This window comes from Epargyreus clarus, unplaced genomic scaffold (assembly GCF_041222505.1).
Source record: "Epargyreus clarus isolate Ecla_fem2 unplaced genomic scaffold, WU_Ecla_fem_2.2 ptg000006l, whole genome shotgun sequence".
Lineage (NCBI taxonomy): Eukaryota > Metazoa > Arthropoda > Insecta > Lepidoptera > Hesperiidae > Epargyreus > Epargyreus clarus.
This window is the reverse complement of record NW_027332214.1, coordinates 9285290-9305874: the sequence shown is the minus strand read 5'-3', so window position 1 is coordinate 9305874 and position 20585 is coordinate 9285290. Positions and strand designations below refer to the sequence as shown.

At 35.4% G+C, this 20585-nt stretch overlaps 2 protein-coding genes across 5 annotated transcripts in view; one reads left to right on the top strand and one right to left on the bottom strand.

Annotated features, from left to right (window-relative positions):
* The window catches only part of amon (prohormone processing protease amontillado), a 110000-nt gene extending 105164 nt beyond the window's left edge, over positions 1-4836 (top strand). Inside the window, exons 11-14 of the mRNA XM_073074001.1 lie at positions 1487-1644; positions 2154-2318; positions 2801-2918; positions 3664-4836. Coding sequence (XP_072930102.1) covers positions 1487-1644; positions 2154-2318; positions 2801-2918; positions 3664-3837 — 615 coding nt within the window. The 3' untranslated portion in view covers positions 3838-4836. The remainder of the gene's footprint in view (positions 1-1486; positions 1645-2153; positions 2319-2800; positions 2919-3663) is intronic.
* A 2641-nt stretch (positions 4837-7477) lies between these two features.
* The window catches only part of sas (stranded at second), a 53516-nt gene continuing 40408 nt past the window's right edge, over positions 7478-20585 (bottom strand). The window contains exons 3-19 of one of the 4 annotated variants that reach the window (XM_073073997.1): positions 18207-18703; positions 17889-18075; positions 17112-17241; positions 16447-16597; positions 15765-16155; positions 15317-15533; positions 14977-15185; positions 13626-14765; positions 12988-13309; positions 12510-12708; positions 11879-12018; positions 11193-11383; positions 10354-10573; positions 9868-9971; positions 9343-9510; positions 8932-9015; positions 7478-8516 (exon numbers count right to left, since the gene is read on the bottom strand). In XM_073073997.1, the coding sequence (XP_072930098.1) occupies positions 8509-8516; positions 8932-9015; positions 9343-9510; positions 9868-9971; positions 10354-10573; positions 11193-11383; positions 11879-12018; positions 12510-12708; positions 12988-13309; positions 13626-14765; positions 14977-15185; positions 15317-15533; positions 15765-16155; positions 16447-16597; positions 17112-17241; positions 17889-18075; positions 18207-18703 (4358 nt within the window). In that variant the 3' untranslated portion in view covers positions 7478-8508. The remainder of the gene's footprint in view (positions 8517-8931; positions 9016-9342; positions 9511-9867; positions 9972-10353; positions 10574-11192; positions 11384-11878; positions 12019-12509; positions 12709-12987; positions 13310-13625; positions 14766-14976; positions 15186-15316; positions 15534-15764; positions 16156-16446; positions 16598-17111; positions 17242-17888; positions 18076-18206; positions 18704-20585) is intronic. The other 3 variants (XM_073073998.1, XM_073073999.1, XM_073074000.1) reach the window with 3 other exon arrangements.

Genomic DNA, 20585 nt, shown 5'->3' with positions numbered 1-20585 from the left:
ACTTAACATTGTCGTTATTAGGCAGAAAAGAGTGTGACACTGGTGCCTCTAGAGTCGAAACACATTACCTTCTACCTGTATCTGTTGTACCTGGAGCTGGAGAATTGGTATAAGTGTGAAGTCTATTCTGTCTATTACTCACGGTTTTATAAAAATACATATTACAAAAGAAAATTGCCATAAAGGAACTTTGTGGACGCAAGGTTGTTACGTTATAATGATGTCGTTTGTTACACATGACACTAATGATAACTCTTAGGTCAGTGTTGTGATTTATGTCTGTGCAACGTTCATTTTAAAATAGAACGTGTGGATTATAGACTATTATGGAGGCTTTCAGTAGCCTTCGTTCGGATTGAGGCGCTCTATAAATATGTTTGTTGATGTCTGATCTCGTGTTAAAATAACTGTTCCCGTAGTATGAATTTACGTTACGTTTTGACAAAAATTACTGTTTTTGTTTTTGTTTTTATTAACGTATTTCCCATATTTTTTTCTAATCAGTTCAGATGCAATTCGCTAAGGGCGCTGATTGGAAATGTGTCGGCAAATACGTAAACAAATAGCAAATCAGTCATTTTTGTAAAAACATAATAACTCATACTAAGAGTACAGTGCAGCGTTTATTTTAAACTAGAACCTGTGGATTATATACTATAATGGATGCTTTTAGAGTAGCCTTCGAACGGATTGAGGCGTTCTATAAATATTTTTGTAGATGTCTGAGCCTCGCGTTAAAAGACCTTTATGTTTTCAACTGTCAAAGACTGGCGATTTTTAGTAATACCTGATTATATGTGAGATAGAATAATATAATTCAAAATATACTTTAATAACACTAAAAATGTACTATCATTCCTTACAAAAAAAAATCAAATAAGTACTAACTTTTACCTACGCCTTCGCATGCAGTCAGAGGTTTTTATTTATCTCTGAACCCCTTTTCTGACCCCCTGTCATCATGTGTACAAAATTTTATGACAATCGATTATATAGTTAGGCGTGAACGTGTTGCAAACAATCTCACTTTCGCATTTATAACAGTAGTTAGGATTTGTGAAGGTGGTGGTAGAACCCTTTGTGGTTCGACTCCGGCGGCACCACCGCCGCACCTATTTCTGCCTTATAACAGCAGTGTTAAGCGCTGCTGTGTTCTGGTTTGAAGGGTGTGGTAAGGGAGACATACATGTCCAAGGAGTTCCAACTTAGTCCTCAGGGGTAGCGGCGCATCTGTGGCCAACCTCAGATAGGAATATCTAATAGTATCTGGGGTTGATTAAAGATGTCCATTAGCGGCAGTAGCCACTTACCATCAGGTAGACTACATGCTCGTATGCTACTCATATATTATAAAAAAAAAGATTAGGATATCCAGGTACATTTCTATATAAACATCTGTGTCTTTACTACTTTTAATATATTCCATATTCAGGTTTATTTCTATATAAACATCTGTGTCTTTAGTACTTTTGATTTTTTTTTTCAGGGTCGTTTTCACTGGACGATGAACGGCGTGGGTCTGGAGTTCAACCACTTGTTTGGCTTCGGTGTTCTGGATGCAGGTGCTATGACGGCGCTCGCTGCGAGCTGGCGGTCCGTGCCACCACGATATCACTGCGAAGCTGGCTCTGTTAACACTCATACGTAAGGATAATTGATTTTTGTTGGCACATACTCGGAACTTAGTAGGTGGCTTTAGCGTATCGAACTTGGGGTACCTCGGCCAATTTTCATAGTATAGGTAACTACGCAAATTATCTATCCATGAGTCGTCACCTTATTTAACATTATTCGATGTTAAAAAAACAGGTGACATTATGTGGTAAAATACTATTACAAAAACATATTAAAATATTTACGAAATTCACCACGACTCAAAATTAAAAGCAAAATCACTCACACGAGTGCATTGTGTGCTACAAAATCTGTGCCATGGGCCCTTTTTTTTTAATTGGAGCTTATACATAAGTTGGCTAGACATTCAAGCAAACTAAGCGCATATCGTCCTGAAGGATCACTTGAAATTTTAACAGTGATTTATATTATTTTCATTCAAGTGTAACTTAATTTTATAATTTTAAACTTAAATAAAATTTTATAATTTTAAACTTAAATTCTGTTCTCACAAATCTTTTATTATGGCCACGTTTCAGTGAGATCCCGTCAGATGGCAGCATAACACTACGAATCGAGACCACGGCGTGTTCTGGCTCTCCGAGCGAGGTGCGCTACTTGGAGCACGTGCAGGCGGTGGTCAGCGCGAACTCCACGCGGAGGGGAGATGTGGAGCTGTTCCTCACAAGTCCGATGGGTACCAGGTATGTGGAAAATGTGATCTGTTATTCCTTATTTATTAGCATATCTTGTTGTTTTTTAATCTCCCACATTCCTATAACATACTCGTACTTCCAAGGATTTATCACCTGAATCAAAAAACAAAGAAACAGATACACACACACAAACTCGCACTCGCACACACAAACATATATGCATGAGTCATATACGAATACATACACTACTATTTTAAGAACCATATCTGTCGTTAGACTCCACTTATTCTAAAATATCATACCATAGGTTTCTGAAGCACAATAATGATCAGGACAATACCTTTTTATTTAATCCACAGGCTTACCTCGTTTAGTTGAACAGGAATTATAAAAAAAAAACTATTTTTTTAATAATTCCTGTATTATTAGGAAGTATAAAAAAAAACATTTTTTAATAATTCCTGTATTTTTTTAAATAAATTCTTTATTTTCAATATGATTGTCATATGAGGTGTTTACACGAATTTCAGATCAATGATTTTGAGCAGACGGGCTAACGACGATGACAGCCGGGATGGTTTCACAAAATGGCCGTTCATGACCACGCACACTTGGGGCGAGTATCCGCAGGGAACTTGGACTTTAGAGGTAAATATAATTTTAATACTCTTACAAATATTGAAGGAAAAGTCTTAGATTATTTTAAAGGGTCGGTTCTCTTCTACTTCGGTAGTAATGTACGTTTCGATGTTTAATGACGACTGAACAGAGATGACATCATGTTTTTTTTAAATGGTTACAGACGTCTTCCTTCTGAAGGTGGTAGTACCCTCCTGGTGGTAGACGTCTTCTTTCTGAAGGTGGTAGAACTCTTTGTGGATCGATTCCGGCGGTACCAGCGCCACACCTATTTCTACCTAATAACAGCAGTGTTAGGCGCTCCTGTATTCCGGTTTGAAGGGTGTGGTACGGAAGACAGACTTTTCCAAAGCGTTCCAGCTTAGTCCTCAGGGGTAGCGGCGCATCTGTGGCCGACCTCAGTTAGGAATATCTAATCCTGTCTGGGGTTGATTACAGATGTCCATGGGCGGCAGTAGCCGCTTACCATCAGGTGGACTGCATGCTCGTCTGCTACTCCTATATTATACAAAAAAAAACGTTTACAAACTGCTCATAATAACTGTAAATAAGTGACTATTAATTTAATATGTACTGCAATCTCATTTATCAGTCCCATTTCATATTAAAACTACGAGTATTTCATAACAACAATATATCTGTTTTAAACGCATTTTACGCTCGACTGCACAGGAGGTGTATTCCATTAATTTGGTAGAAATACTACTTTATTTTCTAGTTCTACTAGTTTACTTTTTATTTTTATATTCCCCAGGCGCGTTTTAACGGCGGTTCAGGTCCGAGTTCAGCGTCAGGCTGGCTGAAGGGCTGGTCCCTGGTCCTCCACGGCACCCGCGCGCCGCCCTACGCCCAGCTGCAGCCCCAGGACCCGCACTCCAAGCTCGCCGTTGTCAAGAAAGCCCACGAAGACAATGCCCTCAATAAATAGACCCTATTACCAATGAAACGGATCTAGAAGTGAGAGGAGAATTAACCAAGAGTTTGATAACCGTTGTCTTAACTCGGCAATCAATTGCAATTGTTTGACTGTATGTAAGGAATCTAACGCTTCCATCTATCAGTATTTTAAGGTCCACTGCTGCCCATAAACCCTTAATTGCTCCTTTAATTTGCGCTATTCTCGCGCTCTGTATGCTAGTATATCTATAGAGTTACATACTAAACCATAGGAGAAGCATTATAGGGAATATTCTGTATTAAATTTACTAATAAAAAAGATATATTAGACATTATATATTATCAAATATGTCTATTCTATTTATTATACGATACGATATTGATATCTATATCGCTACAGACGTATATAGTATTATATCGTAACAGATTCGAGTTGTTAAACTATATGGGGTACTAGGCATTCAGAAATGCAAAGCAGATTGCACCATAGATCTTAATAGTGAGACAACGAGGTTATCAAATTCATAGGAATTGAATGACCATACATATGACGATATGACACTTATTTTTAGGTATTCAAGTATCTTACATAAATATAGGGCGTTTAAAATGTGGCTTATAGCAAGGGTTAGTACAAAAAAGCCACATCTGGTACGTTCATCATTTCGAATTTAGGAAAAAACTGACTTATATTGTTTCCATATTTTATCCCTTTTTTTATTGATTTTGTTTTTATTTTCTTATTATAATTGATTTTGTTTATTTCTAAAACCCCTATTCGAGGCAATTGGTATTTTTAACATATCTCTACAACCTTAAATGTTATACTTAACATGTTGTTACAACAATAAGTTACATCGAAAGTAAAGACCAATAATGGGAAATATATCTAACAAGTGAGACTGCCTACACTGAGCTTTCAGGCCACTTGTGTCCTGTCATTTCCAAAAAAGTGAGATTCAACTGTAACATGGAAGGAAATAATCTAAGAGCTAAGGGAAAATAGAGTTTTGACATTTTTGTATATTTTGAGTACCATGTGTAGAGTACCATGATGGTACGAGGGCTTGGATAGAGTTTAAGGTATTACTTTTTATATTATATTGTATACTTTTCGCCTAAGGTATTTAATTACCCTCTCATTTCTAGATCCAGAAACGGCAAAAATTCCATGTTATTATATTTAACCTATATTTTTCTTGGATATTTAATAGCATAAATTTATTGACAATCAAAAATTTTTACTTTTATTCATAAAAAAAAAATATTTTTATTAAATTATTTTTAATTATCAATGCTTACTTTGAGTACCTAATTTAAATTCTCATTTATTTTTGAATTAATGTACCGTTTCACATTATGTTGCAATTGCTATAGTTTTATCTCTTTCTAAAATACCAGCTCAGAAAGAGATAAAACATATTATAACTGGAAGACATTTATAAATGACTTAATTGTGCTTTATTATAAACAACTTATCAATCATTAATTATATTTTTTTATTCATGGATTGTATATCATTATTCATAAAAAAATGTATCAAAGCTTATTAGTCACTTATTATTTTAATTGCATCTAATATTTTTTTCATTATTATAAAATGCGTTTTATTAATGTCTCTGAATAACGCGGCTTTTTATTAAAATAATATCAATATACACCAAATAAAATAACTTTAATTATTTTTTCATTTAATATTAATGAAATTATTTTGTGTGAAATTATTTCAATGATAATACGGGTATATGCCGATGACAAATGATAAATTAACCAAATCTCTAAGCTTCCAAATACTATTTAAAGCGACTTAGATCTTTATTTTAGTACTAGTATACATATTGATTATTTTAATAAAGTGATTATTTTACTAGTCGTCGTAGGGTGAAAGACATATTTTATTAGAAATTAAATTTTGTTCATCTTCATTACCAAATAGATACGTATATGATTTTATCAGAGGACATATCAATATGGCATATGCAGAATGTAGTAAGCAAAGATTTAAATCTTAAGATATGTCTTCGAAGCGATGTTATATAATAAGCCCTGTCCCTTTTTGCCGTTTCACTCGTGTTGTAAGGGAGAGACACACCAGGAGTTCCGATCTAGTCCTCAGGGGTAGGACACACATCCGTGGCCGATAGTACAACAGAGGTCACTAACCATCAGTGGACTATGTACTATTTGCTACTGCATTAAAAAAAATGTTATCTTTTCTTGACTTTGACAACAGCAATTTTATCGCAATATAACAGGGACATATCCATCGATTTAAATCTTTGGTAGTAAGTACTTCACGAATATCTATATTTTATACTACTACATGCGAAGTTGAGCAAGATTTAATATGAATAATCGTATAAATATTAATAATAACAACATAATAAAAGAACATTTTTGTAACATTTATATTCGAAATTTTAAACTTTGATTTATTCGAAAATATAATTATTTATGTTACGTATAGTGAATGCTAGAACAAAATATGTAATTATTTGATGTTTTATAATTTTGTTTATTCTTTCAAATGAATGTATTTAACCCAGCTAAATACAATTCATTTGGATATCTTATTTTCACGGTACATATATAAAATTGTATGTACCTTGAAAATTTATTAAAGAATATACAAAGAATATAGAAAAATATCGTAATAAAATAAGATATAATAAAATTGTTTACATAATACGCAAATAAAGAACTTACTTTTGGGCCCAGTGACAGTACTAAGGTTTACAGGCTCTTTATAACTACATATTTTCTTAAAGAAAATAATATAAAATACATAAATAATACCATCTTAAGCGTTTTTCAATTCTATTTATCCGTTTAGTATAAGCTTTGTTTAAATAAACGCGAAAGGATAGCGTAAGCAGGTGGTAATCGCTCTATCAGATTTTCTCCTAATCGTGTACCCAATGAACCTAATACCCAATATGTGATGTACCTAATACTTAATACCTAATATTGTGATATTAAGTAATACCTAATATCATGTACTTAAATACCTAATATTTCATGTACGTAAAATGTACAGTTATTTAAGGCAACGATTGATTAACCCGCTTCCACGCATATATCGCGTTGATTTGAACCGACCTTACTGTATCGCTTCTGAACCTTTGCAGTCTTCGGACGTCAAAACATAGGTTCTTTACAAAATAGCGTAGTTGTTAAGAGCATAAAATCATATACCTAAAGAGAACTCTATAAATGTATTACTATTATAGAAAATATAATGTGATTTGGTGTTGTATTTGAATTAAACGACGTTTTTGTAATTTTGCATCCTTTCCCTTTTACAAGTAATTTTGAAACTTTAATTGTAATTTTATTAGCAAACAGGCAACAACGAGGATTTATTTTTTATTTTAATTCTGCGATTCCTTGTATCGTAGCTGTGAATACACGCTAGTGTTATTATACAAATACCCAATTATACAAATACCCAGATTCAGATACACACTAAGGCAATTATACAAATACCCAGAGTCACAAAAATAAATCATTATATCTGCTTTTCTGGGAATGAACCTGGAATCTTCATAATAACACTTTATGGTCGTTAAATTCCAAAATTACTACCCTTAAAAATGATGTAATTCAAATTGTTCATGAGGTTAAATAATACTAGAAATATAAAATAATTTATTTAAAGAAAAAATGCGCTATGAATTTTAAATAAAAACTTTATTTTACATTACAATGTAACAATCTAGCAGTTCATTGTAAAATACTTTTAACCATAGACTACAGAAACTATAGAGGTAACTTAGAAATACATTATTTATTACGAAATGCGGAAAAAATTACGACAGGCAAAACAGTCTTAAATAATAGATAATATACAAGATACTTATTACCGAATTATTAACATTATTTACAATACAGTAAAACAAAGTGATTTAAGAATACAAATCTTGTTCCAATAGTAAGGATATTTTTATACAATCTGTTTATAAGTAAAACTCAGGGCACGCAGAAGGTACGTCGGGCGAGGACAGAATAGACTCTTTCGAGGACAGCTTTCATACTGTACTGGATAATCAATTTCTTTATAAAAATATTAAAGACTGCTACAAATAAAACAACCTGATAACGTTCTATAAACTTTTTATGGTCGATTTAAGTTAGACGCCTTTTTTCTCTATTGCCTCCAGATTATTTTAATATTATTGTGTTTGTATTAAATTTAGCGGAAAGCATGTAAGTTAACACGTTCGAGTATTTTTACTGACAAATGTAAGTAATAAAAAAAAACAAATAAAAAAACAAAACCTTCAGAAAGAAACAAAAAAACTTTACATCCGAATTAAAACTGTAATGTCGCCTCGAGTATCATAGCAGCATAATTATTTATAGAAACCCATTAAAAATCCATTCGATAAATGTCCATTGACCACAGACAACAATGACCACAAGACATCAATGGAATATCAACCCCTGCATAAAAATCTCATTACATAATTATGTCATGTATAAATAAATAACTATTTTACACTAGCGAAAAACCGTAACTGGTTAGCACACACAGTCCAAGTCTTATCACGTGGCCGTCACGTGACGTCTTACATCAAAGTCAACAACGTCTAACACGTTAGACGCCCATTTCGTTGTACGTCCGCCCGTTCTGGTTGGGGACGTCGACGCCCCGCTCGGAGATCCCGTTAAGCCCATTCCTGTGCTCACGGGAGGTTAACTGTCAGAGGTCTGTGAAGAAACGTAAGAATTATTGAACGTAATAATTATTTATTATGTAATGTAAGAATTATTAAAGATTAAACATAAGTTCGTCAAACGTCAGAATTATTATTTACAATTATTAAACGTTTAATTACGAATGTTTGAGGATTGTCACAGGGACACCTATTTATTACGTATAAATGTTAAGAATTGCTGTATTCTGGTTTAATGGATTCGACAAAAGATACATTTGAGTTTATTTAGTTTTTAGGGCTTATTTAGCAACGAATTTATGGCTGATCTGGAACTCAATCCTATTTGGAGTTGATAAAATGTGTCTATGGTTAGTACTGAACATTTCAGATTGACTGCAAGGTCGTTTGCCACTTCAAAAGTGAACGTAAGTAGGTGCGATAATGACTGATAATTAAGGTTAACTTACCCATGGTCTCCTGTTGTAATTCAAGTTTGTACGCAGGATTGTCGTAGGGCGGCAGTGATGAGTCCCGAGGGGCGGATGGCACAGCTGAAACATTTAAGGGTATTGGTAAAAAAAATGAGCAATACACAGATTTCGACATTCCTAACTATTTCGTTAATGTAGTTAATTCCCAAAGTTAATAATTATTTTGTAACATTTTTTTTTTTACTCTCGCCACTTTTAATAAGTATTCAATACAAAAACTTCTTAAAACTTGATTGCTTATGGACTAAGTCGTAATAAAGTATTAATTTTATCAGTCGTCGTTCTCTAAGCCGCCTCAACATTTTTCCTTTCCAATGTTCTCTTTACCAGCTCCTGTACTTCACCCTGTAGCATTATCAGTTACTTTAATAAAGCCTAGATACATACGCGTGATGGGCACGGAGCGCGGGCGGTGGCGGCGCACCACCACCAGCAGCAGCAGCGCGGAGCTGAGCGCCGCCAGCGCCGCCACCACGCCCACCACCACCAGCGCGCCGTAGTAGTCCCCGCGCGGCGCGCCGCGGCTGCCCGCGACCGACGACGCTTCTATCACATCTGGAAAACGTACATACGTCACGATAGGAATTAAACTGAGGTTGTGGCGACTCTCAACAAGTCGTCAAGAGATGGCGCTGCAAGTATTCTAAATCACGATATAGATTTTGTTTTATATTTTACATATTTTCTATTTCCGGAAGGTGAATCGAGTACGAAGAGTATGGTAAGACATCTATTCAAAAAGTATCTTGCCTGTAATTTGCAATATAAGGAGAAATAGAGCCGAACTTATATAGACTGTAACAGATCTAAATGTTAAGCAATGTAAAAGTAGTATAAAAAACGTGAAATTAGAAAGGCTGATGGTCAAATTATCTCCATAGAATACTAATAAAGAAAGAAAGGAATACTTACTGTCAATAGGTTCTGGAGAATCTTGTGATTTGGTGTGAATCTCCAAAACATTGCTCGTTTTGATTTTACCGTTTGTAAGGAACAACTCTAGCCAGACGCGGCATCTGAAAAAAGTAAAAAATCATCTTTAATAGAACATCGACTTTTCAATAAATGGAGTATGTACTTTTAAAATAATATTTACTATGTTTATATCTAGAATTGAGCCTAGCCAGGAATCGAATCTGGGACTGCGCAGACACACATATTGAGATATTACTTTTGCGGTTATAATACATCCATTGCTACAATATAAACTTTTAAATGAATAAAAGTCACGGTTTTATGTTATCACAAATCATCATACATCAAGATTGTTAAAGAACAATTAAAATGTGATTTTTCAAATCTCATCCTACAAAAATGTTTTTTCTCAAATGTCCTCCTACACATATTAACCTAATCAGCAAACAAAAATATCTACGAAGATTTACTGGCAATACTCACTTAGCATCCGCCTCGAGTCCAGTCAACGTGATCGTGGGCGGGGAGTCTCTAGCCGCCAGCCGGAACGCGTCGTGTTCCTGGTGGGACTCTCCACACGCGTGCGCCGCGCGGTACACGCGCACCCAGCGCTCCGCTGGTGACGGTACTCCTCGCCACGTGAGCTCCGCTGCTTCGGACCCCACTGATCGCGCTTCGAGGACCACTGACCAGTTGTATGGATCTGCAAATATTATGATTTATGATTAAGTATTGAAGATCTTTATCCCTGTAGTCTTAAAGGTATTGAAAACCTTGGTTTTCTCTCCAAAAGCCACGCGTGAGTTCATGCTGATTCGAAAGATTTCAAAACGCGAAATAAATAACTTTACTAAGTTTGAAGCATATTTGACCGTGAACGATAAGTAATTGTAAGTTTTGGCAGTCATAACATAGGTCAGTCAAAAGACTAAAGATTGGAGGTTGTAATGCAATATATCTGGCGGAAGTATACAAACACTTCTATAAGCTTCCAGTATACCATTTTTTGACGTAATTCTTAGATTTTATCCGATGACCTAAACTGATACAGTCTATTTTTTAACCGACTTCATAATGTAATAGAGTCCACCTAATAAATCGCTGCAACTCATAAAAATCTGTAATCAATATCTGTAACTGGAATCAATGAAATGTACCAAAAGTACACTGCTACGCATTGGATGTCTCTCCCCCAAACCAGATAACATCGGAACTTAACATTACCGGTATTTAAAAGAAATTATGCCCATAATATACTGCAAGGTACAAATAAGCTGTTTTATGCTAATATGGAATTATCATCTTCCTACAACTAGTCTTACCTATATATGGTGACGTCGTGAACTCAATTCTAGCTGGATCAAGAAGTTCGGTGGTAGCTCGTGGGGGAGGAATCAGCACAAGAGACGCCTCATACCGACTTCCAGGTCGGAGTTCTTGAAGCTCAGCCGTCGAACGACTGTGGTGTAGCAGCTCCGTCATGCTGTAGATGGGTGTGCCCATTGGACGATATCTGAAAGGATAATCATGTACATTTAAATACTATGAGTAATATGAAAAGGACATTGTCCAAAATTTAGAATAAAAATTAGTACGTGCGGCTGGAAGTACATGATGCCTTCAGATTACCTTAACTTCATAAAAATGTCAAAACATTTATGAGTATTAGAATATTCGCCTGATGACTACGATTAATAATCATTTTAATGAAAATCTAAAACCAACACCATAATATTGTGTTACACATTGTGCACTTACGCAAAGACTTATATTTTGTGCGCAAAGGGTTATTAAAGTGCGATTATATCCAACTATGGACGTTCTAAGCTCCACAGCTGATTAAGTTAAAGTTGTTAAGGGCTGAAACACAAAACTAACGAACTTCTAGACCCAGTCCTAATACCCACAAGTTAAAACTAAAATAAACTTTGACCGTTTGAAGAGATAACGTACCTAGTGTGTATCTAATTTGTGTCAACATAGAGGAAATACACACATAATTTCTTACCTGACTTGTATACCATCTATAAATTGCAATTCCTCTTCCGTAAAGTGTCTCCAGCTAACATGAGCGGTGGTATCATTAACGTCCACTACCGTCAATTTACTGTCGATTTCTCTTCGTTTTTCTTCAACTGGCGGAAGCTGTGAAAGTATTTTTTGTTTTGTTTAAAATACATTATAATAAATTAAATGTAACGTTGCATATTTGAATTATATAGATACATTTTATCTTATAATAATAATAGCGTACTGGTTACTATTTTATGAATAAAAAATAAAATTGTATCTGGGAGACAGAAAGTTTATTGATTTGCGTGATTTGTTACGCGAGAAATGTAATAATTAATAAATTACAAAGTTAAAGGGGGTCAAAAAATGCCAGAATTTCTTCGAGAAAATAATGATGCGACCGAGTCGCTTTTTTTCGGCTCGACTTGGCGGGGCACTGCCGTGTCCCCAGAAAAATGGGCCAGGTAATTTAAAAAAAACTGTTATCTAGTCAACAGCGCTACCATCAGGTTTATCTAAGAACTATCGCAACAAACCGATAAAAACAAATTATTTTTTCAAAGAGGTCATGTCGTTAAGAGAATTACAAAACACACATGGACATTTTATACACACAAATTACTTACAGTGGGCAAATCTTGAGTTCGGATTGAATATACATCACTCTCAGGTTCAACAGGAAGATTATGAAGGTACAGTTTCCCACGGATCCTGTACGTCGTTGAGGGTTTAAGACCCGTTAGTCGGAATTCTAACCGAGGTGTGGTGAGCACTTCGTCAGCCGGGGCGAATACTTGGGACAGCCAGTGAGATACGTCTTCATCCCTGTTAAGTAAAAATGGAAATTGGGGTGTGTTGATGATAGATAATATGATTTATTTTAGATCCAAGAAGATTTGGAAACCCTACCATTTTCTCAAAAATTATAAAGCTTAGCATTAAACATCATATCTCTATGCCCAAATTACAATTCTTTATACAAGTATTAATGTCATATTTTGATGAAACATGACGAAAAAAATAATTTTTAATTTATTTTTAATTGTTCCTATTTAATATATTAAACATTCTGTTCTTATTTTTCCACAAATCAAAAATACTTACGGAGAATCTGTAAATCTTAAATCGACGCTGCCGCGCAATCCCACCAAAACTGACGGAAGTCCAAACAGCATTTTGACACTGGTAGGCGAATCAGATTGTAGAGATAATACAGTTAATTTCTTATTCTCTTCACCCCAGCCCGGTATGGGTAGCCCTGGGGGTAGACCAGCTAAGGCGGTATCCAGAGGGTTACTAGGACGATGGATGTTGTTCTGGTCGTAATCGGGAATGTCTTCTTGAGGATACCGGTTCCCTGGTGGCACAGTTGGGAGGAAAGAAGGTGGACGAGGTGCGTTCGGTGGAAATCCTGGTGGTAATTGACCTGAAAATAATTCTTCTTTATATATTTTGGATATGTCAGACGTTGATGTAACTATTATCAATATAAGAACACATAAAACAAAAAAATAGACACATGCTTCGGATGGTGATAATTATGCTAATTTGTGTAATGATTTGGTGTTGGGGTGAGGGTTAAGTACGATTTTAGCAAATCACAATTCTATGAAAGTGTTAATTTAATTAGTTAAGGTCAGCAATGTTGATTATTCTACAGGAAAAGTCAGTCAAACAAGTTTAGTCAGTCAGTTATCTAAGGAACTAAGAAGAGCTTTCGACACCAAGGCAAGGTCACTGACCTGCCGCGGCAGTACCATGGCTTTCTGCTGACCGTCCAAGATTCCTATTCACTTCTGACTCCACCTCCATCTGGCCTAGTAGATGCTCAAGTTCTAAAGGTGAGAATGGTTTACCGGGCAATCTTGATGCCTTGGTATTTTCAGGTTTTTTTACCGGTAAAACTCGGAACAAAACTGTCTCATAAGGGTTCGGAGATTTGGACAGCACATGTGTTTTTGTACCTTGTTGTGCCCATAAATCGTTTGCTTTTTCATTAAGCCTCGCAGCTTTTATATCCTTATGTCGTAATACAGTCACGTGTTTTCTGTTATAGTCATTTATTGTGTCGTGGTTTTCATGTTTTATTGGAATTGGTGGAGGTTTAGGTGCTAGGTAGTTAAAGGAACGGTTTTGAACGAACGGTTCGAAAAACGTTTGGGTCACTTTAGGTGGATCAGCTACTTTTTCAGACATTTTAAAAGGAACTTGATTATTTAGATGTTTGTCATAAACTGGGAGAAAGTAGTGTAGTTTATCCAGTTGTGATAGAGATACTTTTTTGACGCCATCATGCATCTGCTTAACAAACATGTCATGGGGGCTTAAGGAATTTGATTGTAAAGGTTGATTTGCTTGTGCATGTTGCAAAGCGTCGTGCATTTTACTATCAGATAAAATTATATTCATTGGCTTTTTATTGTGCAGTCCTGGTGTTAACGTTTTATCAGTTTGTGTACTTTTAAACATATTCGGGGGATTTGGATGTAAATGAGTATGAATTTGTGTATCAATATCCCAATTTTCATTGTTTTTCATGATATGCTCAGGATATATAGTTTTGAAAGGTGAATCTATATCTTCTGGTGTAAAAACCGTTATATTATCAGCATGTATTGTTTTTGAATGTGTTTCTTCAAAACTACCTGCGTTATTGGGACTGGGAGCTGACACTATAGTTTTCAGAATTTTGGGAATACTTGTCTTAACTTGATTCAGATTCTTGTAAAAGAATGTTTTATCGGTGACAATTGGAGGGGTGGGTAATACTGATGTGGTGAAGGTTGGTAGAATGGGTGTGATTGGAGTTACATAGTTCACCGTTGGCTCTTCGCCAAGAGTTGGCATGCTATATTCCTGAAATGATCCTTTCGTCTCTCCAGCTGCAAGCAATAATAATGTGTTGATGAATGATTTGCGATCATGCATTAATACAAGTAAGTGATCAATTATGAATGAATTATGCTTCTTTGAGTAATGATTGATGATTCGGTATTTTTGTGTAGCATGCGATAATGCATATCCCTTATGACAGACGATGTGGTTAATAATAAAATGGTATGAAAACTTTAGTGTTCGTTCCTTCCCTCTTACCGTGAGGTACACAACCCCATTGTTTACAGCAATCCTCATCAGATATGTTGACGGGGGCTGGTCGATGCAAGGGCGGACAACGAAGGTTTTGTGGTGGGAGAGGAGGCAGGGGACTGCAGGCCTCTTGGCAGTCCAGTTCGCCGTTCTCACAGAAGCAATGCTCTTCGCAACCAGTAAGGGATAGTGGTACTTCACTCCAATTGGGAATTCTATGAAAAAAGTCCAAAAATTGTCTTAAAAATAAAATAGGTTATCTCAAAACATATTTGTTATAGCTAAATTTTTTTTACAACCTTTAACAGAAGAATAAAAAATAAAATTAAATAAAAAAAGAACTTACGCAACTCCTTTATAGTGACAGGTGCCATCACTAAGACATCTCGCTGATCTTGGACAACAGTTTGGTGGTTGTGATGGTGGTGTGGGCGCCCATCTCACGCAGCCCTTCGACACTAATTCTAAACCAACGTGGTTTGGACACACTAACGGGGCACATTCTCTACTATCTTGACCAGTGCATTCACATAGTTCTGTACAACCAATATGGAATTCTTCACCTACAAAATATAAACACATATTACCTAATGCCTATTACCTAATACCTCGGTAAATGGAAGGTTTTATCCTAACTCTAAATCTTTATAGACTTACATCGCAAGAAATCAAATCTTACAAATGTGGAAAAAAAAACAATAGCATCGAGAGAAATCATTTATATACAGAACAAATAAGAAAGTAAGAAATAAGACATTCTGTATGTTAAATTTTCAAAGTAACTTATATCTTACCAACTGCATAAAAGTGTCCATCTTCATAACAACCGATTTTAGTCGTATTACCCACATCCTCTACCGGCACTTCATTTGCTTCCGCGTCAGTGGCAGTAATCGTAAAATTGAACTTAGTGCCTGTTTCTCTGGTTTTCAATATATAGTCCTTGCCTCCATCAAGATTTAGTATCAAGTTTGAGTATTTAAGTTCGATATCCTTGTAAGATTCTCCGCCATCGTCACTTAGAAGTAAATGAATGGGATCTTCGCTACTATTCACATGTATGAGATTTACTTGCACACTATTGTTGTGTAAAACTTTGATCGATCCTATGGGTTCGGCTAAAACTAGCGGTCTTGGTGGAGCCTTATGTACAGTAATAAGATCTTCTAAATCTTTCGGTGGCATCTACAACGAAGAAAAATATCTTATGTGAGCTTCTTAATCCCACGAAAACGTATCTAATATTTTGCAAACTTAGATGAAGTTTTTTTTATAAGATCAGAGTAGCAATCAACCTCGCCCACAAATGCGAACAAGTTTATATGGTACTTAAAAATTACAATAAAAATAGCTAATACTTTTTAAAGTAAGCGTGCTCTATCCTCCTCTATCCTTAACTTGCCATCAGCGGACATCACAGACAAATCAAAGCTTATAAATCATTTATATGAATATACTTCTTAATTGTATAGCTACCTCTGTAGTAGTGGTGGTTGTAGAACTGGTAGCGTTGTCAATGGGCTCCTCATGAGCATCTTGAGAAACATCACAGATTTGTACTTCACAGCACTCATCATTCGGATCTTGTACGTTTATGCATTTGTCTGATTGTGGCAATCGAGTACATCTATAATAAAATAATTTTATATTTTTAGACTAAGTTAAATATTTTTATAATTATACCTAAACGATGAAGCAGACGGGCCTGATGGAAAGCAGTCACCGTCGCCTACGGACATTTGCAACACCAGAGGAGTCGCCAATGCATCGCCGGCTTTGGAGGAGAGATCTTTTTACACCTTTTTTGAAGAGCCCCATATCATAGCGCTCCGGGAATACCTCAGGAGTATGTTCATTTCACATCTTGCACGTCTGTGGCAAGAACGTCCGTGCAAACCGAACCGTGTGTATGTTCTCAATAATTGTTATATTAATAGAGAAACATGAGAGTTCGATCATTCAATTCGAACTCCCATTGTCAAGCTTACAATGTGCAGCATATACATATCAATTTAAAACTGTACTCGAACTCCCTTTGTCAAATATACTATGTATACATTACAACTTACTATGACAACCGTAACTAATTCCCACCTACTTTCGTTAGAAAAACCCTTGACCGACTTGTTTGACTTGCTCACCTAGGCTTGCAGGTAACCACAGAATTCTTCTCACACGTGCACGTTTGTTCACAGCCGATGTTCCACTTACCACCCACTGGATACGTGTCATTTCCATATCGACACACCTCTAAAGTGGTAGGTTTATTATCTGGAAAGTAAATCAATAAATTAATATCAGTAACTTTTTTTATTATATTAGATAGATACTAGCTGACACGGCAAACGTTGTGTTGCCATATAAATAAAAAAATGTTAAGGGTGAACAACCCTTATCACTTAGGGGTATGAAAATAGATAGTAGCTGATTCTCAAACCTACTGAATATGCATATAAAATTTGGTGAAAATCGGTAAAACCGTTTCGGAGGAGTACGGTAACTAACATTGTGACACGAGAATTTTATATATAAGATCATCAGGAACTGCTTGCTGAAATACAATAGATTGAATGGAATCAATAAGTGATATTACTTTTATAAAGGGTGTTTTTTGGGAACTTTAGTTATAAAAGCAGTACATTATTCATTCATTTGTGTTGACGTACTGCCGCACGACATCCAGACGGTGGTCGTCCTACACACGGACGGATATGGTTTTTCATATAAAATGAGTTTATAAACAAAAACATGGGGTAGCAGTCCGCTGCAGGTCCACTAGCTTCGTAATTGCTATTTGCCAGGATTTTATATAAAAAGACACAACCATAAAGGCGCAATACGAGAAGTCCTCGTGACGTACGGTAGCAATTTACAAAGTGCACTTAGGCTTATAAGCTACATACAGTAAAAATCTCTACCTCCGTTACCCGTAGCGCAAGCAATAATAGAACAGCATTCATCAACAGGTGACTCAAAACACAGGGGATCGTTAAGTCGTCGGCCTCTGCGTATGTACGGATGTTTACATCTCGGAGAGCAATCAAAGGAACCTCCAGGGGAACATTCACAAGTTTCCTCGCAGCCTCTGTCTATATGTTCTCCTATCTGAAATACAACAGATTTCATAAAAAGAAATAAGCTGTTACAATTCAAATAATTCTTCACGTGAAGATATATGTGGGTAGTTCACACGCAATAGAAGAAGTGCTTAAGAAGCTCTCATTTCAAAAACATACCTTATAAGAAATTCCATTTTCTCTACATGTTTCAATTTCATCAGATCCTTTATCCACACCTAATAGTGGATGGAATGGTGCTTGTAAATTAGAATAAAATTTATCAGATATGTGTTTATGCTTTGTATCATGATCTATTAGCCTCGATGGTTCATCTTCATCTTCACCATCTAAGTTTACGTCACTGAGGTCTACTAAAGATTTCTTTGGTCCTTTATTATTGGTTTGATTGTGTAATGCATTTGCAAAGTTTTGTAATTCATCCACGTTAAGATTCAATAATCTAGGTTTAGGTTTAGGAGAAGATTCCGTGACATCTGTCACATCTGTGGATATTGTCGCTTCTGTGATGTGGTCAGTAACAATGTCCTTTATGCTTGGTGTTGATCGTGTAGGAACTTCTGTGGGTCTCGTTGTCGTAGAAGGGATTTCAGTATTTGTAACGAAAGCTGTTGCTGATGATGATGGCACATCTTCTTCTTCATTTGCTAGTTTACCTGTAACAATAAGTATTTTTTTCGTTAATATTCTCCGCAGTTCATATTAAGTATCTCTGTACTGTGCCGACTATGCACTCAAGTTTATACTATCAAAAATGTTATATCACATACATTCTCTTTTTATTTAATAATATATTTCAGATCTCATCATAGCGATAACATCTATAACTTTTCAAATTCTGAAATCATAAAAAAACTCTCCAAATTAAAGATTTTAGTATAAATCGAAGTAGGTGGGCTAACTATTTCAAATGACAAAAGATTAAATTCGCATGACGCAAATGTCCAAAGAAGTTATACTTAAACGTAATCAAGTTTACAATAGTAATTGATTGTCGCGTTCAAGCGCATCGAAGCAGAGGTCAATCAGCCGGAATTGGAATTAGCAAACCGCTAAAATTGGCATAACTGTATTAGCTATGAGAAATCTTTAATCTGGAGTTCAATAAAGGTTAGTTAATTAATATCATTTCAATCTTTTTGAATGAGCGACCAATAATTATTATATTTGCATTTATTATGTTGTCATCTCCATTTCATGGAAATACGAAACCCATGAACATATTAGTTGTCAGAGTAAATCTCAAGGACGTCAACCTATTTGTGTCCCACTGTTAGGCAAGGATTTTCTATCTCAGTGTTAGGGACTTAAACCATGATCTACAACCCTACCCAATTGTCGATTGGAGGACTCACAGACTTAGAATTTTTTCAAAACTAAACACAGCAAACACAGGTAAACCTCACACAGCTTTTATAACTTATTTAAAAACTCTCAGCAGCGTGCAGGTTTCCTCTCGATATTTTCCTTTAACGTTTAACCCAGTGTTTATTAATTGAATTGGAAACGAATCATCATTTGCTTAAACCGCAGAACCTGAGAGACTTCTGTAAAAAAATCACAAAGGAGTGTGTAGTCTACCAAGTTTGCGTGGTGGACTATGCCTAAAATCTTTCAACGAAAGACGTACCGTACCCAGTAGTTTTAAACTGATCTATACGCCTAGTATCGAATTAAAAGAACCTTTGCGTAACTGGGGAAGACCTGTACCATATATTTATTGACCGCAGCCGAAGGAATGTCGATAATTTGGCTTTATGTACTAAGCATCCAAAATTAAACCCAAACTGGATATCAAATGATTATACTCACGTCCTGTTTACGATATACGGTCGCGTATAAACCATATTGTGAAACCGGTCGTAACTTACATATACCTTCGTAAATTTGAAATGTCCTCTATCTATACACAAAGAAACAGTTTTTCAAAACTGCCTCTTTGTAAGGTTTAATTATTGAAACAAGATTACTTAATTCTGCGAAATTTTAAACATTAGATAACAGAAATTCTGGACTGGCAAAAAAATACCTAGGCATAAACCAGCAGTTTACTGTCAAGAGAAACATACTACGAGTATAAAGAAAGAATATAATAAATTAAGGCATTATATTAAAACCTGGTTAACCAAGCCTGGTAAAGAACACCAATAAACATTAATCAGCATACTATTAATTTATTTTTTGAAGTATCGAAATAATAATTTTAATAAATTAGAAGATGAAGTGATACAAAACAAATCAATGATAATTAGAAATATGACATTAAAACTCTGTTTCCGTAATAACAAGTCAACAACTTGAGCACTAAAGTCCGTTATGAAGTGTTTTATTTTTATTATACCGGCAGTGGACGAAGGACTTTTATTTATAATGTTAATATGCATATATTAAAATTAACTGTTTCTGTTAATTACTAATAGTAACTTATTTATCTGACTGTAAGAGATTGATCTTATTTTGATTTTCAATACAGGCCTACGCAAAAAAAAAACAAATATTTTTTGGAAATTTTTCTAAAGGTTTATTCCAGCAAAAAAT